Genomic DNA, 24,878 nt, shown 5'->3' on the forward strand with positions numbered 1-24,878 from the left:
CCTCCAATTCCTGATCAGCCCATAGGGGAAAAAAATAATCTAGATACCAAAACTTCTCAAGGCTGTGCTTTGCTGGGTAGGGGGTTTGTGATTTTATGAGTCAGTACCAATAGCACAACTAAAATACTCTGAAAGGGTATGGTCTGCATGCTATATGATGCAGATAAAACACTTCTGTAAATTGGCTTTGGGTTCCTGTAAGAGTCGGTTAGAAAATCAGCATTTAGACCAGGCTAAATTCCAACACTACACCTTTAACTGCCACAGTTCCAAACACTGCTGAAACAGTAACATTAACACAGGGAGCAGCTCATACTCGGATGGCTGTCTGAGATGAAGACATGTTTTTTATGATTCCTCTCTGGGAGAAGGATAAAGCGCAGTTTGCTTTCACGTGGAGGGGAACTCAGGGTACTTTCAAGAAGCTTTCGCAAGGATACAAATATTCACCCACAATTGCCCATGCTGCATTTGCTAAATTTTTACAGGCAATTTCACTCCCTGAAGAGGCAAAATTAAATCAATACAAAGATGACATTCTAATTGGAGAAAATTTCCTTGAAAAGGTGGGAGAAGCAGCAGCAGCAGTCTGGCAAGTACGGTGTAAAGCAGGAACTGAAACCCCACCAAAAAAATGTCAGGGACCAACCAAAGAAGTGAAATTTCTAGGCACTTGGTGGACTGCACAAGCACAGCAATCCTATCAGACATTTATGATTGTTCTAACAATTAATGGAAACCTTATAAACTGGCTGTGGAGGACCAAAGAGACCTTTACTGTTCAGCTTGACTACATTTAAAGAAACAAGACAGAAACACTCTGACAGGTAAACAACTGCCTAAAGGTCCATGCAAAACCCAGAGAATTCCCTATTGGATTTTATGCCAGACAACCAGTCTTAGTAAAAATGTCTCAAATTGGAACAGCAACATTGGTGCTAAAAACTCCACTAAATACATATGCATGGGTAGCCTCCGATGCCCTGGGAAAGGAACGTAAAATGAATACCTGTTGGATCATTCCATCATTTTGATTTCTTCTGCCTCATGGAGGCAAGATCTGTTTTATTGTTACAGGAGAACTCCAAGGGACAACAAGGAGTGGGATGAACTGCCCATGAATGATGATTTGGAGGCCTAAATTCTAAAAATGACCAATCGTATAATTGGATTTATAATACTTTTCTGCATCTTACCACTAATCTGCAACCAAAAGCCATGGTGGCAATACATGACACTGAAGTGTACCACCCACTCGAGTGGAAATGGGACAGAAAGGAATGGATTTGTGTCCTGACTGGAACAATTGGAGAAAAGATCCAAGTAGGATGCAGAAAAGTAGATGGACCAAATGGATCGATTTATGAAAAGGCTTCCTCAGTTAAAACCTCTGGTAGGTTTTAAAAATCTAAACCTAACAACCAAAGTTCAGTGTCTTACTACAGAGTGGAAATGTGCCAAACAAAACTCCATCATCACGTGTTGCTACCGATGACATGTCGGTAGCGACACCTTAGACCCTAATAATGAACAAGGAGATTGTTGGCATAATTTACTTTGAGTAAGTCTGTCTATGTGGTGTGTAATTGGCAACAGAAACGGACAAATGAATTAGGCCTAACATGTAAATTTACCTACTATGGAACCAATTATTGTACCAAACCCAGAAATCGATTCTGACGTATTAATGAATAAATTGTCTCCAAGCTCAATTGTGGATGCAATCCATGACAGCCACAATTATAAGGGAAGGTGAAAAAAGGAACCTTACCCACCGAAATTTGGAAGGTGATTTGGGACAATGCAAGTAATTTTGAAAAGAAATTCCAGTCCTGGTGGCGTCTGGTTAATTTTACCTATGACCCTGAAGATGATATGGTCACCACTTTTGTGTTAACTATACACAATGCTTCGCTATGTACTATCTACCAAATCATTGCATTAGGATTGAATCACAACTGAACTATATTCCCTAGAGCATAGGGTATGGGCCCAGAAGAATAAAAATAAATGACAAAGCATTGATGTTGATGCATGCATTGTGCGAGAACAACAAGAATTAATTTGTGAAAGTAACACCATCAGAGCTAAAGTCATTTGTCTTGGCACTGAACAGAATGTTTGTCATTTTGAGATACATCCTGACAAGAACCCTGAAACAGTACTTGTGTACATAGGCAATGGATGTGGGTATTTGAGAACTTCCTGCAACTCTATTTTAGTAGATAATGTTGCCAAAGAAATAATAGTTCTAACCTCTGTATCTGTGATTTTATGAATATCATAGGAGCTGAGTAGGTATCCTGTCACATCTTATCAATTATTGAAGTCTAATTACACACTGATTGACAACCTGCTGCCTACTCCTACTGGGATGAACTTGACCCTAGTGAAAAAACTGTTACATCATGAGGACTTAAAATGATTGCTGAAGCAAGCCCCAGAAAATGGACAAAAGACTCTGGTTACTGTTCATCACGATGTTGAAGAAATACATGACATCCTGGAACAGGTGAAGAAAGATGGGGAACATCAATGGTGGAACACTCTTTTTGGATGTTCACCCACTGCTACGGGCACTTTAAACAAGTTGTGTCGTACCATTGTTGTTCTTTTGATATTGATCCTAAAGAGCTTAATTTTCTTAGCAATAGGGTATGTAAAAACATGGAAAATGTTGAATCAGGTAGCACATTTGACATCTGTGCTTGATAAACATAATCTGCTCAATATTTCGTCCTACATAGACATTCCTAAATCTGTTGATGTAAGGATAAAGTAAGAAGATTTTTGTATATAATTTCAGATTAATATTTTGTTTAGTGATTAATATTGTTATTATTCTCTTTCTCTCTCTTTTCTCCACCTCTCTTTGAGGATTAGCCTACCACCGTGACATCCTGACGACAATGTTGAGCCATGGGGTGGTGTAAGAGTTGGTTAGAAAATCAGATTGTCTCAACCTTGTCATCAAGGACGTGACACCCCCAGTTAGACTACAGCGTCCCTTCTTATGGATTTGATGCATCCTGGGAGCAAGACCCGTGTCTCAGCAGCCCTGTTGTAGCAATCTAATATCATAAGAAAATCTCTAGGGTAGAGTAAAACACAATTGCCACTTTCTGGGATAAAGGCGCAGCTGGCATGCAAAGAACTCGTTTCCCCAGCAATGCTCCCTGGTCCTGGTACAGAACAGATTGATGGGGGATGGAGTGAAACGGTCTCATTCCACAGCCCTGCCCTGTCCAAGACTATCCGTACCTCTGTAAGGACGGGAACAATAAGCTGCGGGTGTCACGGCTATCCAACCAGAAAGATGGCAGACACCGTGCCAAGCACTGTGACCAAATCTTTACCCTGAGGTGAACTTTGCTCATTATAATGTCATTATAATACCAAAACACACCTCCATCCCGAAGGCTACCCTCCTCCAAGGTAGAGCACTCCCCAGGCACTCCTCTCTGGGTATGCGCAAGGGTGCTACCTGGCAGAGGTGGAGATAGGAAAATGAGTTCCTGGGGAGAGGTGGGGATTCCTGAGGTAGAGGAGGAGCAAGGTGTGTAACTTAATATAAAAGGTCATCCCCTAGCAATCTAAAGTTTAAGCCTTCCCCACCAAGGATCAACAACGATCGTTAGGACCAGTGGGAAGCTGCTGGCTCCAGGCCTGGGGGACGCCTTGGACCTGCAGTAGTAGCTATATTCCTCTTTTCCTCTCTTTACTTTACTTTTCACTCCTTTTATCTATCGCATGTTGCTTACGGACACAAAATAATAAAGTTTTTACTGTTTGACTGAAGCTAACCCCTTTTGGTGTGGTCGCCTTAATTTTGCACTTAGAGATCTCAGCAAAGAACCATCACGAGTCTTTAGTGGACTGTGACAGTTCCCAGTACTGCCTTGACAAAAGTTGGTGCTAACTCAGAGCCCTCCTTGTGTCTGGCTTATTTGTAATCTGTGCACCCTACAGCTACAATTGATCAGCAGGGGCCATGCTAAACACTGTAATTTCTGCTCACCAGACTCACCTTATTTCACTTTCCACCTTCTCCAGCCTTTCTCTCAGATTATGACATATTGCCTCCAGCTCTGAAGTCTTGTCTCCACAGGCTGAGGGTTGCCACGAACTGACAAATCTGAGGAAAAAAAAAAAAAAAGAAATTCTTAAAATGAAGGGGGAAAAAAAAAATCACATAATCTAAACAGGTACCTTATAAAAGACAGCCCTCTGAGCAAAGGCTTCATGGCTACATCCACACTAGTGAATAGATCAGAGCCAGGATACAGGCTCCAGGGCACATGATGTCTCAGCACACACCTGGACATGGTTTGGGCACGAGTGATCTGTCACTCTCACAGATGATTCCTGGCACAGGTCAGAGGACCATGCAGGCCAGGGTTTGCAGAAAATAGATGGAGAATTTGAGCAATCATGAGGGCTGGACAAAGTGGGCAGGGTACAAGGACAACTCCTGAAAAACAAACTCACCCCAGACCTGCCGAGTATGGGGAACAGCAAATGCAGATGGCTTTGGCTGAAATAAACATACAGGTGTGGGGTTTTTTAACAGAGAAGAACAAAGCTATATGTTCTCAAGTCAATTTTCATTTCTACAACTGCTCTGTGTCCTATTTGCTAATGAGGATCCCAAACATCAACTATTATTGCAGAGGTGATCCCAGGCTGAGGTGCTCCTGCAGCTCCAACACAGATGGAGCAGACAGCAAGCTCCTTCTTGCAGCAAGGCAACATCAGAGAAAGCCTAAGTATGAGGCTGTACTATCAGTTTATGGTGATCCAATCCTGCACAGCTGCTGCAAGGGGCTGTCCTGCCCCTCTCTTCCAGCACCACCCCTGTCCTCTCCCACTGAAACAGATTTTGGTTTTGTTTGCTTGGATGGATTCCTTTAAACCGCTTCCTTTCATCTTTCACTTCTTTCACTGAGGACACTTCTTTTTTTTTTTTCAATAAGCTCAACAATCCAGTATAAAATCTGCATTTAAGTCAGCCTTTCCCTGCAAAACCGATGAGCTCAGAGACCAAGTCCCCAAAGTCCAGGATCTCTTACACTATTTATACCATTACTTCCAATTTCTCTTCCTGTTACACCCATTTAAGATCTCCCTCACCCTTTGGAACTGAATTTGAGGAAATAAACCCTCCCTGTGGTGGATAGGAAAGACAGTAAGTAGAAAATGGAGCTTTTACTGAAATATTTTACAGTCAGAAAATGTTTGTCATCCCTTGCTGCAACCCCCCAAGGGACTTTGTAGAAATATTCAGACCTACTATGGTTGAACTTGGTAAGTTTAGCCACAGACACCCCCTGTGCAACATACCTGCTGCCTTCTGCAGTCACCTCTCTTGGATCAGCGCCCTTACACAGTCCTTCATACACCCCCGTTCTGGTGTAGGAAGAGAACTTGGTTGAATCCATGCGTTTGAAGCAGCAGAAAATGTTTGCTGAAGTGAGTGCCAGCACGAGGGACCGTGCTGCTCGGAGTACAGGAAGCTACTGCAAAGCGTCAGGCACCTTCTTGCTTTCACAAAGGGACTTTTCTGCTACAAATAACATGAACAAGCCCTTCCTTTTTACAGGAAAAGGCACTGTTTCTTTGCACAGTATCTAGTATCATATCTCTCTCCAGCCAATAAAGGCGGAGAGGGGGGGACTTTACCCAGCAATATCAGCCAGAGCAGTTTCAGTTTCATCCCAGTCCCATCTGTTCACTCCTCTGTAGCTCTCCGAGCTGCGCCCCTCTGCACTGCCATCGGCCATGGCCAGCGAGTCAGTCTTTGTTGTTGCTATAGATTTTGGCACGTCCTACAGCGGGTACTGTTTTTCCCTTGCTTCAGGTACAGACCAAATCCGGCAGGTGTACTGGGGGACAGAGCACGGGCTCAAGACCCCGAAGACGCCCACGTGCATCTTGTTCAACCAGAATCAGGAGTTCAGGAAGTTTGGCTACGATGCTGTGATGAAGTACAAGAGCTTGCCCTCCAGCGAAGCTGACAACTGGTACTTCTTCCAGAACTTCAAGATGGAGCTGTACAGCACAGTAGGTGGAATGGTTACTACTGCTAATGGGACCCAGAGCTATTCATTTACTTGAGGAGTGGGGGTTAGAGGAATTGGTCAAGAGGGCTGAGAAAATCTAGCTGATGAGGATGAATGAACAGAAATCAAAGGGCATTTTGATGAACTGAAGAAGAAATTATTTATTTTCTTAGTTAGCCAAAGGCTTTAAAGGTTCTTCCTTTATGATGCTGTTCATTGTTTAAAGACAATAAAACCTGACCGCACACCTCGGTGAAACCAAATACTTGTTCTTAACGAAAAGCTGCCCTGCTCCAGAGCTTGGCAGAGAAAGCAGTCTCCCTCTGGGGCTCTCTGCCTCAGCCCTCGACAGGGAACAAGCGGAGTTTCTTGTAATTTGAACGAGGTAGGCGACCTTGGGATCACCATAAGGGCTCTTCCTGTGTTATATACCTCCCCTAGCTTGTGTGTCCCTCCCCTGAAATGGTGTGCTGAAGCTGACTTAAGGATGGCTATCTGTCCTTCAAGCGTGTAGTAGCTATCATTTATTTCTGAAGGCTCAGTACCAGTTCAGAACTGTTCACACCTTTTCTGTGTTTGTTCAGACAAAATCAGGCTACCTTAGGGTCTCCTTGTCTGTGCTCCAGGGTCCCACAGGGCGTCCCAAAGATGGGATAACCCGGAGCACAGGGCCAGCCCCAGACAAAGTCCCATGTCTGCTCTTTGGCATCCCCCAGTGCTAAGCTATGAGTGCGGAACTGGATGTGGCGGTGGGTGGGAGGCCTCTGTGAAGACTTCCCTCCCTAGGAAAGCTGGGAATGTTGTGGTCTGCCATGGTGTCACCTGTGGAGTAGTGGGTTCTCGCTCACTTTTGGAGGGGACTGAGGAGAGGTTTTACTTCAGCCACATTTCTCTGTACCCAAGGAGAAAGGTTAAAGGAAGTTTCATTACAGAATCACGGAACCGTTGAGGTTGGAAGGGATCTCTGGACGTCATCTGCTCCAAAACCCCTGCTCAAGCAGGGCCACCTAGAGCTGGCTGCTCAGGACTATTGTCTGGCCAGCTTTTTAATATGTCCAAGGATGAAGATTCCACAACCTCTCTGGGCAACCATTAGAAGGACTCAGCAATGAGAAGGGGGGACATCGTCTCCCAGACACATAACTAGTTATTTCCCAATTTCCACAGAAATCGTGCACAGATGATATGTCATAACAGCTTCCTTATATCGTCCCCTCCTAACTGAGCCAGGAACAGTGACAGGAAATGACATTGCAAGTAAGAATGAATGTCGATTCCCTTCTCGGCAGTGACTGCACCTGCAGAACAGGATTTATGGCACCTCACCTGGTTGTGTGTTGTCTGAGCTGGGCAGCACCTGGAGCTGCCTGTTTTTTTCCATTAGCTGTAAAGGATCCCAGTGTACTGGAGCTGATTATCCATTTGCTAATCCTTGTGATTTAGGGCCATCTTTGGTGGCTGCTGAAGAAAAACAAAGAAAAGCACGTGCAGTGAAGGCTGGCTCCTGAAACTTCTTTGGATACAGGCAACAATTCCCACTTTTTCTAGACAGAGCAGGCAAACAGGGACTGACGGAGGGAGTTTTGGTCTCCTGGGAGAGACTAAAAAAGTGTCAGAGCAGCCTCAAGGTTCAGATACACCCAGGGGGACACATAAGCCAAGAGGACCCATTCTAGAGAAACTGTGTCAGACCAGAGGGTTATTTGTCTACATGTTTGTCCAGCATATATTTTGTTAATGCCATACACAGAAGTATATGTGCAACCAGAGAACTCTGAAGTCTCTATACATGCACCTGGGAAACGTGTGGTGGTGTCACATAGAAAGTACAATTCTCCCCACTGGCTATTCAGGAGGATCTTCTGTTCCACATGTTGTGCAGTGCTCAGTGTGGAGGGGACAGGTCTTGTACTGAGACTGCAAAATGTGACTCTGAGACATTTTTTTGTAGAAAGTCACATCTGGCATGGAGCTGAAAGCCAGCAATGGAAAGACGCTTCCTGCCCTGAAGGTCTTTTCTGAAAGCCTGCGCTATTTGAAGGAACATGCCCTGAACACCATCCAAGAGGCCTCTTTCCAAACTGTCTGTGACCAGGAGGAGATCACCTGGGTCATTACGGTCCCGGCCATATGGACCGCTGCTGCCAGGCAGTTCATGCGGCTGGCGGCCAAAGAGGTAAGAGCAGGGGTTATCCCACTTCCTCAAATTATCTTTGGAGATTCTTTACCCATCAAGGCAGAGGAACTCCTCGATATTTAAACAAGCTGTGTTTCAAATTTTGGTCTATCATGGAGAGAAATCTCCCATGTTGGGGGCAGCAGGGGAGATAATGTCCCAAACTGGCAGTAACAACTCTTCTGCCCTTTCCCCTCACCGCCATGTGGAAATGAGCCCCACAGACATCAGCAGTGCAAGAACCACCACTCCAGCACGGGCTCCTGGGGTGAGAACAGGTGGCGTTTGTGCAGCAGTGATCTCACCACCTTTCTTTGAACTGACACCTCTCTCGTGATTTTAGGCAGAACTAATCTCTGACATGATTTCTGAGAAGCTGATTATTGCCCTGGAGCCGGAGGCTGCATCACTCTGGTGCAAACAACTTCCAGTGGAAGGGTTTATGTCAGACAGCAGTGACAAGAAGAAGTTTGAAGACTCCCCTGGGATCCAGTACGTTGTTGTTGACTGTGGAGGTAAATTTTTCCCTGTTTAACAGGTACCATCTTTGCTGCGTGTGGAACATGGCTGTGTGATGGGTTTACCCTTGGCTGAGAGCCAACACCACACGAACTGCTCTCTCACTCCCCACCCCTCCTGGGGATGGGGGAGAGAATTAAAGGGGTAAAGGGAAAAAAAGACTCGTGGGTTGAGATAAGAACAATTTTATAACTAAACTACAATAATATTGAAAATAATAATATATACAAATATACAAACGAGTGATACAGAGTGGTACTGCTCACCATCTGACAACCAAGGCTCAGTCCATTCCTGGCTAACGATCCTGGAGCAGGGAGAGTCCTGAAACTGCACTCCTGGAATGGAGATAACAGTCCAAGTGTCCCAGACCAAGAGCAGACCAAGGGAGGGAGATGGCCCTGGGAGAGGGACCACCCCGAAAGAGCTGACCTGGAAAGAGAGTTGACCCAGAAAGAGAGCTGACCTGAAGCAAAAGGGATCTGGAACAAAAAGGGATGAGCTTCTGGAGGACCCTCACCTATATACTGGGCATGATGTGTATGTTATGGAATAGACTATTGGCCACTTTGGGTCTCAGTCCCAAACCCAAGATCAAATCCTGGGCTAGTAACTGGGGCTGTGCTCCCTCCCAGCTACTCCTGCACCTGCAGACACTGGCCCAGCAGAGAAGGTGAAATGACCTTGACTGTCCTGGCAACAACTACATCACTGTTGTCAGCTTTCTTCTGAGCACAAATCCAAAACACAGCCTCTTGCTAGCTGCTATGAAGAAAGTTAACTCTGTCTCAGCTGAACCCACAACAGGCTATTTTTCAGTTTCTGACACAGTGGGCCCCAAAGGACTGCAGTGCAGTCCCAGAGCTTGAACTTCACTGCTGTGCTTGTTGTGTGGTTTTTATTTTCATTTCTCACTTAATGAGATCCATGGGCAGGCAGAAAAATGGGAGGAAAAGACAGATAGGTCTGCATCGTGTCCCAGTATCAGCCACTGACATGCACCCACGTGCTGGTGTATAGGCTGAGCTCACAGCCCCCTCTCTAGGAACAAGTGTAGTGCCCAGTGAACTGACCAAAGAGATTAACTAGTAGGCTCTGTAGAGCAAATAATTAAAAATATTTGATGGAGCACTTCTTAGTAATTTCTCTAGTTTCCTATGAGAGTTTTTTCTGTGTAACATTAATTTCCTGCCAAGAGCTGTGTGGTGATTGTGAACAAATACTGAAAACACCACGTTGGATGGGACTTTGAGCAGCCTGGTCTAGTGGAAGGTGTCCCTGCCCAGGGCAGGGGGATTGGAACTAGACAATCTTTAAGGTCCCTTCCAACCCAAGATGTTCTATGATTCTATGAAAAGGCACCAAGAGGACCACAAGTTTCTGAGAGTCTCATCACCGCTGCTCATATTAACTCAGAGCCTCCTTATCAAAAGGCAAGAGTCAACTATTTATGTGAGGAGGCCAGTCTCCTTCTGTGATTAGAAAGAAGACTGGCTTGTGCAAAGAGCAAGTCAGAGCATCCAGCTCACATCAGCAATTCTGTAGGAGCTTTGAGAGACCAGGCTTGTAAACGGAAGGGTGTAAATTTAGGAAATCTAGAGGTGTGCAGGCAATAGGAGAGGAGTGAGGATGAGAAAAGAAGGCAGCAGAAATGCACACTTGTGAACCAGGAATTCGGAGGGTGAGAATATATTCAGTGGAAAATAAAGACCTCCTGCACCTAAAAAACCCCAGCTAACTTCATTTTTGTTTGTGTGTGTTTATGTAGGTGGCACAATAGACATCACGGTACACGAGATCCAAGAAAAACATTACCTGAAGGAGTTACACAAAGCAACTGGAGGTGGATGGGGAGGCAACAGAGTGGATGAAAACTTCACTGCTTTCCTCAAGGAAATATTCGATGATGGCATATGGGATGAATATGTAAAGAGCCACCCGACTGAATTACAACAGATGATGTACAACTTTGGTCTACAGAAATGCTCTTCTAGCAGGGAGGAGGTCTACATACGTTGCTACTACAACTTGACCAGAATGGCAGAGGGCAAGAAGGACATCTCCCACTTCTTCAGTAAAGCAAAAGGAGCTGTGTGGCATGATGGGATGATCATGATTACATATGAGAAAATGAAGAGCTTTTTTGACTACAGTATTGAAAATATAATTTGTACTTTGAGAGAAATTCTTGACAAGCCTGAGATGGCCAAGGTCCGGTACATTTTGCTTGTGGGAGGCTTTGCGTCTAGCATCATCCTGAGAGATGCGATCAGTCAGGTCTTTAGCAAGAAGTATCATATACTTTGTCCAGTGGAGGCCCAAGTGGCCATTGCAAAAGGGGCTGTTTTATTTGGAGTCAATCCACACATTGTTGCCTCAAGAGTCAGTGCTCGGACATATGGTATAGCAGTAAGTCAGAAATTTGATGCTGCTATCCATGACTGCTGTAAAAAAAGGGTCTCAAAAGCTGATGGCTATACTTATTGCACAGATCTCTTCAAGAAATTGGTGGGAATTGACGAGTCAGTGAATATAAATGAAGTTTCCCGCTATAATTTCCATCCAACAGAACTAGATCAGAAAGAGGCATGCTTTTCTTTCCATTGTACAGAAAAGCAGGATGCTAAGTATGTAGATGAGGAAGGGGTGGAATTTCTTGGCTCCTGTATAGTGCCAATGCCAGACACAAAGCTGGGGAGGAAACGTGAACTGAAGCTGGATATTAAATTTGGGCTCACTGAATTTAAAGCCACATGTACTGACGTTACTTCCAAACAAAGTCGGGCAGTTGTAATAAATTTTTTAGCTGTGTAAATACTTGGTACATCGAGCAGCAGGAACAATAACTCATGGGAGAGCATGGCCTTAATGGAAGGCAATAACTACTACAATAGAAAAGGAAAATGGACCATGAAGTATCCAGGGGTGACATGCAATGGATTTGAGTTTTCTTCAGAAGATCTCTGGTGGACACTGTGTAAAATTAAAGGGCTGTCCCAGTGCAAATACTTGGTTAGCTGGATACACTGCATGAAAACTCAGCACTGGTATCTTTATTAGTGGTAATGACTGGGTTAGAATCACTGCTAGCCATGTACTTAATCCTGTAAATCATTAAAGCAGCATTCAGAGGATTAATATGTATATATACTATGCCTTATGATGTACAAAACATGAACTGTTTTGAATCCATCGCCTTTGTTTTCACATTTAAAATCTCATGCATGCAATAAACGTATTCACAACAGAAACCTATGTACATTTCTATCGTATCGGATGGTACTTCTCTGTGAACTATGTGAGGGCCATTCTGGGTGGCTAGGTCCCAAGAAACTGAGTACTCCTGCCACAGTCAAAGGCCCGGGAGATCTGTTAGAATGGACGCCTGGATGCCGAAGCAGTTTCAACAAAATAATAAAGAAATTAATGGAAGTCCCAGCCTTAGTCCTCCTGGATATGACTAAACCCTTCCAACTCTAAGTACATGAGAGACAACAGGTAGCCTCTGGGGTAATGACCCAAATGCTTGGAAGCTGGAAGAGACCAGTGGCCTACTTTTCAAAGTAGCTAGGTGAGCAAAAGATGGCCTGCTTGTCTGTGAGCTGTAACAACCACTGCCTTGTTAATTCAGGAAGCCCAGAAGGTCACTTTGGGACAACCTATAACTGTGTTGGTTCCGCACATGGTAATAGCTGTCTTAAACCACAAAGGATCACTGGATTTTCCCAAGACAATTGTCAAAGTACCAGGCTATGCTTGTAGACCAAGAAGATGTGACCTTAAATGTGGTATCTACCCTGAACCCTGCTACCTTGCTGCCTGTAGCGGAGCAAGAACCTTTACAACATGACTGTCTGGCAAATATTAAACAAGTTTATGCCAGCAGACTGGACTTAAAAGATGAGCCACTGAAAAATGTGGATGTTGAGCTACATACAGATGGCAGCAGCTTCGTACAGAATGGAGAAAGAAAAGCAGGTATGCAGTGGTGACCCTCTGGGAGGAAACAGAAGCTAAACTCTTACCTAAAATACCTTAGCACAGAAAGCAGAAATTATCGCTCTTACAAGAGCTCTTCAAATTGGAAGAGGACAAAGAGTTAATATTTACACTGTCTAATTATGCTTTTGGAGTTGTACTTGCTCATGGACCCATCTGGAAGAAACATGGGTTATTAAACTCCCAGGGGAGTGGTATAAAGTATGGGCAAAATATTTTAAAACTACTTCAGGCCATACTAGAGACAAAAGAAGAAGAAGTTATCTACTGCAGAGCACACCAAAAAGAACAAAGATAAGTAATTCAAGGAAACAGAAGGCCTGACTTAGATGCAAAAAAGGGCTGCCTTACATAAAGAGATAATTGGAGCCTTGAGACCTAATAGAATGTTTGATATTAAACCCCCTTGGTATTCAGAAAAAGAGGGTCATTTAGTAGAGAAACTGAAGTGTACAAAGAATACAGAAGGATGGTGGATCACTCTGAACCAAGAAGTTCTTGCTACAGGCAAGATGATGGAAGTTCTCCTTAAAAAACTGCACGAAGAATCTCACATGGGGACTGATGTTATGATAAGTAGTGTCAAGAGATATGCTACAGGGCCAAAAATGCAATCAAGTGTGGACCTGATAGGGAGAAGGTGTCAGATCTGCTGTGCAAATAACCCAAAGTTCCAAAGAAAGCCGCTGGTGGGTGAAGTAAGAAAAGGAATAGCCCGCAGGGAGTACTGGCAAATAGATTTCTCTGAGTTACCAGAGTGTGGGCAATACAAAAACACCTACATGTTTTGGTAGATACATTCTCCAGGTGGCCTGAAGCTTCCCCTTGTTGCAACAATTGGGCGAGGGAAGTCACTTAGGTTTTGCTGAAAGAAATAATTCCCATGTTTGGAATCCCTGCGGGCTTATCCTCTGACAATGGTTCTCATTTTATTTCAGAATTAGTCCAGGGAATGTCAAAATTTCTCCAATTTAAATGGGATCTACATACCCCTTGGAGGCCACAGTGTAGTGGAAAGATAGAAAGAATGAATCACAACCCTTAAAAGACAGATTTGAAAGCTGTGTCAAGAAACTCAACTCAAATGGGCAGATATCCTACCAATTGCCTTGATGAGGGTCAGAATTACTCCTTGAGTAAGGGAAGGAGTAAGTCCCTTTGAGGTATTATATTGGAAACCATACCAAATTAATGCTATAGGGAATATAATTGACCAGATGCACATTAAGGGAGAGGGAATGTTGAAGGATTATTTGCTGCCTCTTTCTCGAGTTTTGTTTTCTTTACACAGATACCTTAACTAATGAACTCCACTTCCTCTGGCTACACTGGTACCCGATTTTGAGTCTGGAGATTTGGTCTATATCCGGACCTGGAAAGATGAACCATTAAAGGGAAGGTGGAGAGGACCACATTTAGTCCCCCTGACTACATATACCACAGTGAAAGTAAGAGGAATTAACTCCTGGATTCACTACATCCATGTGAAGAAAGCCCCCTCTGATGAATTGTGGACACCAACTTCTACAGGACCATTGAAGCTAAGACTGGTTAAAAGTTCTTTTTAACTATCTGTAAGAATTAATAAATTGTACCTGGAACTCTGGACCCCCCTATACCGAACTAGAATGTCCCCAAGGATTATTGTTTTTTCTGTGTGACATTTATACTTTTGCCCATAGTAGTACTCTTTATATACAGAGAAATAGGTTTGGCCAAAAACAGCTGAAAGGCAGAAAATGCTGTTGGTTTTGTTTTGTTTACCAATGATTAATGCAAACTTAATTTTACAGCTCATACAACACTTCAGAATAATTCACAATGTGACTCAAATCACAGCTTGTTTGCTTACTCCGAAATCTGCAGAATCACCTGTGCCATGGAGGGTATTGACATTCAGCTTAACATCCATGAGGGAAAATACGTGGAAAAACGTCGTTAACAATACTGTAATATAACAAAGAAAGGAAATACACCCTAAAGTGGCAATAAAAAAATGGCACCATTAGCAATTGCAATATGACCAAGCCTCAGACGCCAGGGGCACAAGAAATAATATGCAGCCCTTTAGGAGACCAGTGCATTAATACTCCATAGGGCTGTCAGATACCCATAATTTGTGAGACCCCACAAACAGGAGATTGGGAATATCCTCAACAGCAAAATGGTGTATCACATGGGATGGAAACGAAGCAAGTCCTGCGGACCCTTTACAGGTAATATTAGTAGATCCTCATCTTAACAATTCCTGAACCACCTCGAAACATCAAAAAGAGAAATGGAATTGTCCTAAGGTATATAATTGCAGTATCTCAGACCCAGAAATACAAAGAATATCCCCAGTTGCCCAGGCTTTAAGATTAGGATGCATATGCTGAAAGTATACTACTCCTTTAAATGATACCTGTTCACATTTCACAAATAATAATAGCTGGTGAGACATAAGTTGTACTCAAATAGGGATTCTAGCTTTAGGACACACAGTGTGGATTAGTAGTGAGGGTAAGGGGATGACTCATCACCCAGTCGCAGGTCAGAATCAATACTGGACATTAGGATTGCTTACCTTATGTCCCCTTTGGAGAAAATTGCCTTTGGGGTCCAGTCTGCGGGGAAGGACAAAATGGGAAATAAACCCAGAATCTTGGCAACATCCTAGTACTGGAACTATTGTTACCTGTGTATTAGAATCAGTCTTTATGCACCAGATTGCAACCCTTGAGAATCGATTTGTACGGCATCATCTGACTTTACAAATGGAAGCACTAGCAAATGCCATCGGGTGTGGAGGAGCTCAATTTCCAATTACAGGCCAACTCAAAAATGGCACTACAGAATCGGCTAGCACTAGATCTGCTTTTACTTGTGAACATGGAGTATGTGTATTTTTTAGATCTTAAAACTGATAGTTGTTGCATACACATCTCTAGCATGCTGGAAAGCCTAAATAAACAGCCAGATCAAATGAAACAAGTGTCCAAGACAAGCCGTGATTTACAGAACAGTATGGAAAGTGGCTGGTTAAATAAGATTCTTTGTAGTTTAGGATTTTCTGTGACTGGGTGGTTGCAAGATTTATTACAGAGTTTAATTATGTTTATCTTATTGATTGTAATATTTTGTATGATTCTTGGATGTGTAGATAATTTGATGGTTAGGTCCTTGACTCAGGACTCACAAAAGGTAATGATGACAAAAAAGAAATTAGTAGACTGTTACAGATTACTAATATTGAACTATGAGAAAAAATTAATAAGACTAATGGGAAATATCAAAAGATATAACCAGAAGTCTCAAAGGGGTGGGGATTTGCTGGTAAACGACTGAAGGAGGATTGCAAAACAAGGCCAGGAACTGATAAAGGAACTGGTAAAGAGTACAGTGACCCTGAAGAACCAACATTGTGAAACTAAGATAAGGGAAAGACTGCTGATTCACCAGTTACTGAAACAAGCTGCCCAAAAGTAACCTATCCTCATTTTAATACAATTATAATGTTAAAAATCACTCCCTATGAGCAGGACTCAGGAGTCTCCTCTCCCCTAGAGCTAAGCATGTGCAATAGGGCTTACGCTATGCAATGTATTGTAACCGACGATGTGTTAACACAAATATCTTCCTGATTGTAAAACTGTGTATAAACTTGATAGTACAGAGGATATGTGTGATAGCTTTGCGGAATTACCACCTAACACCCACCCCTGCGCAGACACGCAATAAACAAATATCTCAACTCTGTGCATGAATCAGCTGCTTTGCTCACTGGGTAAAAGAACCCTGACCTTGGTACAACATGCCTGCTTTCTTCTTACTCTTTGGACTTCGCATTTTCACCCATGCAAAGTGCAGCACAGCTTCCCCCCAGCCCACTTCTCTCTCTGAATGGAAGAGACAAGCGCAGTTTGGTGGCAGCTGGAAAAACTGCGTGTGTCTGTTCCACGCCTTTCCCATCCATGTGCTGTGTGGGCTTTGGCATTCAGACATTGACACCAACAGTCATCATTGCAGCTCCTAATTTTGCTTGTTTTAATGAGCTGGTAATGTTGGTAACCTCCATACTGAGTACGGAGCAGATGCAGGTGTTTGTCCTCTCTGCAAGAGCAGCACTGAGTGTCAGCATCTCAAGCTAAGCATCCAAGAAACCCAGCAAAACCCACTATGGGGGGCTCTAACCTCAGTCTGACAGCATGAGGGGTGTTGGGAAAGTAAAAGTTACAGCTGCCGAGCCCTTTCCCGCCATCCTTTACAACAGGCGTCTCTGCTGAGCTGGGGATTAGCCTCTATTGCGTGATAGGTTGGTTTATTTACATTAAACATGAAACTTAAATAACAACTCATGAACTTTCACGGAGAAGAAAACACGGGCAGTTTACAGTGCCTGTGACCGAGGCAATAACAAGCTCTGCAGGCAGTCATTGCTGACAGATCCTAAATGGCTGGGTGGGAAGAAGACACCATCTGTTTCTGCCACCGGAGCTTGCTGGCTGCCTTCTGCCTAAAGCACATGGTTTCTCTGAAACTGAAAGAAAACAAATCCTACTTTGCAGAACCGCTGCCATTTCCCTGCACCACAGTGGGAGGCACATCCTCTGCTTCCCTGGCTGGGGACAGAGCCAGGAAAAGCTTGGCCGCCACTGCTCACAGCCTGAAATACGGCGGCTGTACTCCCTGCTCGGGATTTCCTCGTGCCCTCTGCCCCCCCGCCTGACCCTGCCTGCTGAGGAGCATCCAATCTGTGTCCAAGGCTGTCTCTGCAGGGCTGTCCAACACTCCCATTAGAAAATATTTTTCCCCATTCAGCAGAAATTACATTTAAGAGCTTTTGCTTCCTTTGGGATATTAAAGAAAACAAACCATGGGAGAAAAAAAAGAAATAAACCAAGAGCACGCATCCTCTTTCCTTGGGGTGGGGGGGTGAGTGTTGGCAAAAATGTGACGAGTTTATGATTAAACTGCAAATTTTTCACAGCAATACCAATTTCGAGGCCAAAAAAAAAAAAAAAGGGCTTCTGGAGCTTTTTTCTTTCAATCTTTAGAGACCACCCAAGTGGTAGTACAGATGCGTATAACCCTATGAGTGACGTCAAACCTTTATGAGGTATTACTGCATTCATCTTACAAGGGGGACTCAGCAAATTGCACAGGGGGAAAACAGAAGATTTTCTAAAACAGTAAAAGTAACACTGGAGGGTGAAAGGAAAGAACAGAAAATTGCGTCACAGAGAGCATGGTGACATGCTTGAGGGCATCAGGTCAGGAACTGCTCTGTGCCAGCAACAGACAACATTGACCCATGGCACCCCAAAACTGGACAAACCAGATGAATTTATGGGGCTTCTGTGGCAACATGTATAAGAAATGATGTGAATGCTGAAAAAGGAGAGACAAAGCCAGGGCAGGAGGAGACACAAGAGATGTGGCCAGGGTAGGGACAGGAGAGAGGTGCCCGAGCAGGGGAAGAGGGAGGACACAGGTGCACCCAAAGAGACAGTGACCAGTGCAGGAGCCCATGCCAAGGCCATTGAGTAGGACAGAAGGAACAGTGAGAGCAAAAGGACCCCCACACGGCCCCCCAGATCCTGCACTGCCTGCGGTCTCACAGAAGGGCCTGGGTGTAACCTGCGGCACAGGGGTGGGAGTTGATGACAGGGAGAAAAGAGGTGTTTAAGTGTTGGTTGGTTTGTTGCTTGGCAGTAAATTAATTTGATTGAAATTTCCCAACTCAAAACGGCTATTTTTTTTGCCCATGACACTATATCTGATCACATATTGAGTGAATGAGCATTTTGGTACTGCAGTATCCCAGAGGAGGTTGGGGAGAGTAGAGGAGAAGTCACCTAGGGAAGCTGAGGTTTGCCTGTGAACTGCCACAAACAAAAACCAAAGGGGAGGGAAACAAAGGGCAAACAAGGGAGATAAAGAGGAAAAGACCAAGAAAGCTAAGAGGAAAGACGTATCCTTGAGCAATGTGCATTGCTACCACAGCTCAGGCCAGAGCACCAGGCTCACCACCGCACGACAGCTTCTCCCACCAAGAAGTGTCCACAGCAAGGATCTGCAAGGAGAACATGACACCTACAGAGAGGAGAAGTTGCAAGTGAGCAATTGTACACATCCCGAAGAAAAACCAGCTCTACCTCCATGCTCCAGACCTGCCCCAGCCCCTTTCCCTTTAGCTAAAGCTGGTGCTGCTCTTTCTGCTGGAGCTCGCTCCCTCCCAGGCCACCCATGACAAACACCTGATGTGAGTTCTGCTCGTGGACAAAAACTTTGTGCTTTCCCCACCAAGCTCCTCCCAGGTGGTTTTTTCCCTCAAGACCTGGGAACCACCAGCCCCCATGGTGCTGTCCTTGCTCCTTCCTCTGCATCCCTGTGCTGGTGGCTGGGCTCGGCTGACTGGCGTTTCCCTGGCTGGTGTTTGCCTTCAAAGGGGCAGCAGTCCTGGCAGCACAGAGTGTGTGTCCAGCCCCTCCCCAGGGGGAGTCTCCTGAAATCTGGGACATTTTTCTGAGGATTTTGGGATGAGAAAACAGGAGGCTGTGCAGCTTGGTATCAGACCCACTCTTTGTTTGCTGTGGTGGAAAGGGAGAAGGGAGGGAAGGGGGGCATTCATTTTGGCAAAGTCGTTTGAGGCATTCCTCAGCAGTGGTTGGATGCACTCCCACCAAGACGATCAGTTTCTGTGAAGTTTCAGCCACCTCTTTCCTTCTGCCCCAGGGTATTGGGCTGGTTTTCTCGCCGTGCCACACATTTCTCCCTTGCATCTGTTCCTTCCCTCCTCTAAACCATCCCAAACAATAGGAGGTTTTGTCTGCGCTCAGCGTCCAGCAGCAGCTCCTCAAGCCCCTTAGCCCACATTTTGTGTGCGCGCCCTGGACTTAACCAGAACATTCCTGCCAAAGGTTAAGCCCAGGTGCCGTGTGGATAATCCAAGATTTTTTTTTTTGCCTCCAGTTCCAAGCGATCATAACAATAACGGGCCCATATGTGCTGTCTGCAGCTCCATACTGGCCCTTCTCGTGCCCCTTATCTCTTTCTCCCTCCCAGACAGGTGGGGTTTAGGGACAGCAGAGAGATCCCAGCTGCAAGCCAGGATGGTTAGGGTAGCAAAATTCCTGTGCTTCCAGCCTGGGTGTCCTGCACCATTTATCTCCTATGTTAAAATGACATGGCTTGCTAGGGCACTGCAGCCACTCATGCTGTGCCCATGGTGCCATCACCATCCCCACAACGGTGTCGTTCTGCGCTGGTGATGGCTCCCACCCACCTGGTACCAAGTCTGGGAGCAGCACAGGGTGAGCCCCTGCTAAACCAGAAGGCTGTGGGGAAAGCAGTGACCGTGCCATGAAAGCAGGACTGGAGACAGCTCCCGGAGCTGGAAAGGGGATCTTTGGACTGGAGAAGCAAGAAGTGCTGGGAAGAGGGGATGGCAGGGTGCCTGCAGCACAGCGGTGCTGTGAGGAACAAAACAGGAATATTAGCACTCAGGCAAGGATCACCCTAAGGAAAGAGAAGCCAAGCACTGGCCTTGACAGGGGTGAGAGGGGAGGAGAGCCGATCTTTTTCTTCCCCACTGAAAAAAAGGAGGGTTTTTTCTTTCCTCCTCAGACAGCAAGATCTTTGCTCTGGCACCTGACCCCATGGCAAGAGTGCTAGTCCTCCTTCCTCATGTGGTTGGTTTATTTCCTGATTAAACACGATTAGGCAGCCCTAAACCTGCAGAAATGTGACCCAAGGGAATGGAGACAATGAGTCTATTCAAGATCTCTTAAATCCCTGGGGCAGTATTTAGAGAGCCCCAAGGACAGAACTGGAGCAGAACTGCCCCGCCAGGAGTTCCCTGTCCTTCTTCCTGCTGCGCCCTTAGTTGCAACTGTCTCCTCCACCATGTCGTTCTCTGAAGCTGAGGTGCAAAGTGCCCGCGGTGCCTGGGAGAAGATGTATGTGGATGCTGAGGACAATGGGGCAACTGTGCTGGTCAGGTAAGGTCTGCTACCCTAGAGGCTTGAAAGAGGAACAGCAAGCAGGATGGAGATACCGCCTAGGAGCGCATCTTGATGTGCTTCACGCAGCCCTTGCTGGGAACATTTTGTTTTGCTGTGGTTTACCCCACCTTGGGGAGGAAACGGGAGACAAGAGATCCATGCAAATAAAAGTGAAAGCAAAGGGGGAAAGGGGTGGGAAAGGGAGAAGAGATGAAAACAATTTATTCATTCTACCCATTTAAGGCAAAGAAAAGAAAGTGTGGTATGAAGGAGAATGGGAACAAAACATGGGCTGTTTCCCTCTTCCCCTTTACCTTTGAACTCCTTTAATGATTCTTTTTTTAACTTGCATGTCCTCAATATTTCTCTTCAGATTCTCCTTCAGCCTTTCCAGTCCAGAGCCAATTTCTTTAATAGTATTGTACCCTTCCTGTAGGCTTTCCTTTTTTAGTTTTCACTTTGTTTTCCTCTCTACTTCCATGAGACAGAATTTTCTTCTATTCACCTTTCACATATCACTTTCTCAGCTGGGACTTACATCACCCCCATATGCACTGATCAGTCCAAATACTATTTCTTGTTATCGTACCTTTCCAGCTCCCTCTGGCTTTCTTGTATATCCCATCTTGTGCCTGGATCAGCCTCAACAAGTGTTGTGCACTGCTCTTTCCTTCTGTAGTCTACACAACCTGAGGACAGTTAGGGTCAGAAATGCAGCTATAAAATGTTAGTAGCATCCAGTGTCTTGGCTCCCTGTGGTAATTTACTCTAGAAGGTTTTGCCTTCGTGTCCCACAGACCCAGCCCTGCCTTTAGGAAAGTTATGGGTTCCCCGCAACAAGAGACACGTGGATGCATGGGGAAAGCGTCCAACAAAGGGCCAAAAAGATGATGAAGAGACTGGAGCATCTCTCCTATAAGGACAGGCTGAGAGAGCTGGGACTGTCCAGCCTGCAGAAGAGAAGGCTCAGGAGGATCTTATCAATGTGTATAAAAACCTGAAGGGAGGGTGCAAAGAAGACAAAGGCAGGCTCTTCTCAGCGGTGCCCAGTGACAGGACCAGATGCAATGGGCACAAACTGAAAGAGAGAGGGTTCCCTCTGAACATCAGGAAACACTTTTTTACTGTGAGGGTGACCAAGCACTGACACAAGTTGTCCAGAAAGGCCGTAGAGTCTTCATCCTTGGAAATACTCAAAAACTGTCTGGACACGGTTCTGGGCAACCGGCTCTCAGTGACCCTGCTTGAGCAGGGGGTTTGGACCAGATGGTTTCCAGAGGTGCCCTCAACCTCAACTGCTCTGTAACTCTGTGAAATGCAATCTGGATTTTGCTATGGCTATTTCAGGTGGATAACTGGTTTACCCAACAGAGTAAACTGCTTTTTTAAGAGCTTGACTGAGATGACTGTAATTGATGTATTATAAAAGACAACTGTTTTACAAGTGCCATTGAATTGTGTTACTTTTGAATCAAAGAAATGAGTGTTACCTGATATTCAAACAACAATCCACCACAGGCAGTAAGAAAGCTTTGGGATGAACTCTAGGGAGGGGTTAAATAACAAAAACCAATAGTAAGGTTTCTCCATTAAAACACCCACTGAGAGCACAGTGGAAGTGTCTGCTGCCCAGAACATCTTTGGGAATATCGCACTGTCACACGTGCCTTGCCTGAATGTGTTTCCACTTTTCTGTGGATTTTATCTCCACCTAGCACTGAGCCAACATTAAGGGAAGGTTTAGTTTAGAAGCAGCAGAATAAATTCAGGATAGGCAGGTTTTAAGGTAGAGTAAGCAAAGAGAAGTGCCTCAGGGAGAGGGGAGGGAGGGGACAGGCTGCCATGGTCACAGGGGCTGTGCACAGATGGGAAGCGCAAAGGGGAACCAAGAAATGCAGGGGAAATAGGTGTCAGTTCTCATAAAGAGAAGGGAAAAGGCAACAAATATATAAGACAAAGCCTAGAACATGAAGGTGTATTTGCATCAGTGCCTTGGTCCGCAAACTAGGACATCTCTCATTTCTCTACAGGATGTTTACCGAGCACCCAGACACCAAGTCCTACTTCTCACACTTCAAAGGCATGGACTCTGCTGAAGAGATGAAACAGTCGGATCAGGTCAGGGGCCACGGCAAGAGGGTTTTCACTGCCATCAACGACATGGTGCAACACCTGGACAACTCCGAGGCTTTTCTTGGGATAGTGAACCCACTTGGCAAGAAACATGCCACCCAGCTGAAGGTTGACCCCAAAAACTTTAGGGTGAGCCAGCAGCCATCTTCCCAGTGGCTGTAACTGTGATGGGAGGATGGGAGGGGCAGAATAGAACAGGCTTTGTATATATAAATATATATGTATATGCTTCAGGGAGTGGGGATGGTGGAAGTTGAGACAGTCAATGGTGGAAAATAGCAGATCTGGTGTCTGTTGGGAAGAAGGCGGCTGAGCAGCAGCTGCGACGCAGGCAGGTCTGCTCAGGTGGGAGCTGCGGAGCTGCCCAAGACTTATAGTGGGTTTTCCCAGTGAAACAGGATTCCCACATGCTTGTCATTTAATAACAAGACACAGAAAAGCAGCTTAACACTGGACTTCAGGTCCATGATGTCTATTTCTCTCTAGTAACAGGAACTGAGCTTTTCTAGGACAACTAAACCAGCTGTTATTGAGCAACAATGGCAACAGCATTGCCATCACTAAACAACCACAGATAACTTGCTTGCTCAAGTCCACCTAAGGTCACTAGCAGAGTGCATTTATAACTATTTTGTCTGCCTGACACAGGACAAAATGCAAAAAAGAGGCATGTTCTGGCAAAGGTCACTCAGCCACCAGGAGAGTGGTTTCCAAAGCAGCAAGCCCAATTTTCAATAAGAGGGAGAATAAGTGAGGATTTCTGCCTGGAGAGATCCTGAAAAGACTTTTTCAGAGTAAAGATGCACAGAAAAGGAGCTGACATTTAAATCCATACCACCTACCTAGTGACTGTAAAGACATACAAACCCTCAATGCTACAGAATACTAGATAGCTAACGAGCAGGAAAGATTAGTAACTTACCTCCAAGCCAGGTTTTCCATAGGTGTCCAACACAGGGCTCCTTGTGGCCTCTAAACATTTGGGACAGTCCACTGCCAGGAGAAGGCTTGCAGTAGATGGACCAAGTGAATAGGTCCTGTACAGCCGACCTCAAGTGATGAGTGCAGTCAACATCAACTAGATACAGTATAGGTAAAAAACCAGCAGCAGTGACTGCATTTTCTGGTGAATTCTATAATGCATCTAATTTTCCATGATTTATTGCAAGCTCTGCATGCTATATGCTGATGAATTGTTGTTGTAATCCCTTTTCACCCTCCAAGAATCCCAAATAAAAGTATATATTTTGTTCCTATGCCTCTAATGTAGAGGAAAGTTCATACTGGTTGTTTCTTCCCTTCTCTTTGCTTAGATTATCTGTGACATTATCTTGCAACTGATGGAAGAGAAATTTGGCGGAGACTGCAAAGCTTCCTTTGAGAAGGTGACTAATGAAATCTGCACTCACCTGAACAATGTCTACAAAGAGGCGGGTTGGTGAGGATGTGCAACCTCCAGGCTCTTCAAACATCTCGCCAGCACTGATTTGCTGCTTTCGGGCCCCCAGCCACAGTGGAAAGAATAAAATAAAAAAAAAAAAAAAGGCAAGAAAAAGGCTTATATACTATAGATATTAATGCAATGATTTCCTTAGCAAACTGAGTTTCTACAGTTAAATGAAACCTGCAGATACATCAAAGCCAACCAACAAATCCTGATGTGCTTTGCAGCTTTGGTGCTCCAGGCGGGTTCCTCTGGCCACAGTTCTTTAAGACTATATTTTAAGATGATGACTTTAACCTTCTAATCCTGAGAGAAAGACTTGCTCCTTTGAGAAGCACCAGCCCAGAAAAGCACCAGCAGCTCCTTATCTCAGCTAACACCTCTCCAGGAGGCCATTTTGAAGCATCTCCAGGGACTTTGTAGAGGTCATAATTTAAGACACAAGGGCATTGTTTCATGTTTGTACTAGAACAATGAGGGAAGTGGTGCACAGAAAAAACTAATGTCTGAGAAAGACACAGAGAAAGTCCCGTCCTGTGTGAGCTACCAGAGTTGCCCAGCCT

The 24,878-nt window shown here is 44.9% G+C and overlaps 2 protein-coding genes across 2 annotated transcripts; both read left to right on the top strand.

The window, feature by feature from the left end:
• Window positions 1-5,778: 5,778 nt before the first annotated feature.
• LOC104472056 (heat shock 70 kDa protein 12B-like) lies at window positions 5,779-11,568 on the top strand. Its single transcript, XM_010087596.1, has 4 exons — window positions 5,779-6,060; window positions 8,011-8,235; window positions 8,579-8,750; window positions 10,523-11,568. Exons 1-4 carry the CDS (start codon window positions 5,779-5,781, stop codon window positions 11,566-11,568), a joined length of 1,725 nt encoding a protein of 574 aa, XP_010085898.1.
• A 9,069-nt stretch (window positions 11,569-20,637) lies between these two features.
• On the top strand, window positions 20,638-24,598 carry LOC104472057 (cytoglobin-1-like). The gene is made up of 3 exons (XM_010087597.1): window positions 20,638-20,735; window positions 22,769-23,000; window positions 24,185-24,598. The coding sequence occupies exons 1-3, from the start codon at window positions 20,641-20,643 to the stop codon at window positions 24,311-24,313; spliced, it is 456 nt and encodes a 151-aa protein (XP_010085899.1). The 5' UTR covers window positions 20,638-20,640; the 3' UTR covers window positions 24,314-24,598.
• Window positions 24,599-24,878: the final 280 nt, after the last annotated feature.

Source organism: Pterocles gutturalis, unplaced genomic scaffold (genome assembly GCF_000699245.1).
Source record: "Pterocles gutturalis isolate BGI_N339 unplaced genomic scaffold, ASM69924v1 scaffold20311, whole genome shotgun sequence".
Lineage (NCBI taxonomy): Eukaryota > Metazoa > Chordata > Aves > Pterocliformes > Pteroclidae > Pterocles > Pterocles gutturalis.

Coding starts and splice junctions, on each gene's coding strand:
- LOC104472056 (XM_010087596.1), top strand. CDS start 5,779: ATGGCCAGCGAGTCAGTCTTTGTTGTTGCTATAGATTTTGGCACGTCC. Junction 8,236..8,578: donor TGCGGCTGGCGGCCAAAGAG/GTAAGAGCAGGG, acceptor TCGTGATTTTAG/GCAGAACTAATCTCTGACAT. Junction 8,751..10,522: donor CGTTGTTGTTGACTGTGGAG/GTAAATTTTTCC, acceptor GTGTTTATGTAG/GTGGCACAATAGACATCACG.
- LOC104472057 (XM_010087597.1), top strand. CDS start 20,641: ATGTCGTTCTCTGAAGCTGAGGTGCAAAGTGCCCGCGGTGCCTGGGAG. Junction 20,736..22,768: donor GGGGCAACTGTGCTGGTCAG/GTAAGGTCTGCT, acceptor ATTTCTCTACAG/GATGTTTACCGAGCACCCAG. Junction 23,001..24,184: donor TTGACCCCAAAAACTTTAGG/GTGAGCCAGCAG, acceptor CTCTTTGCTTAG/ATTATCTGTGACATTATCTT.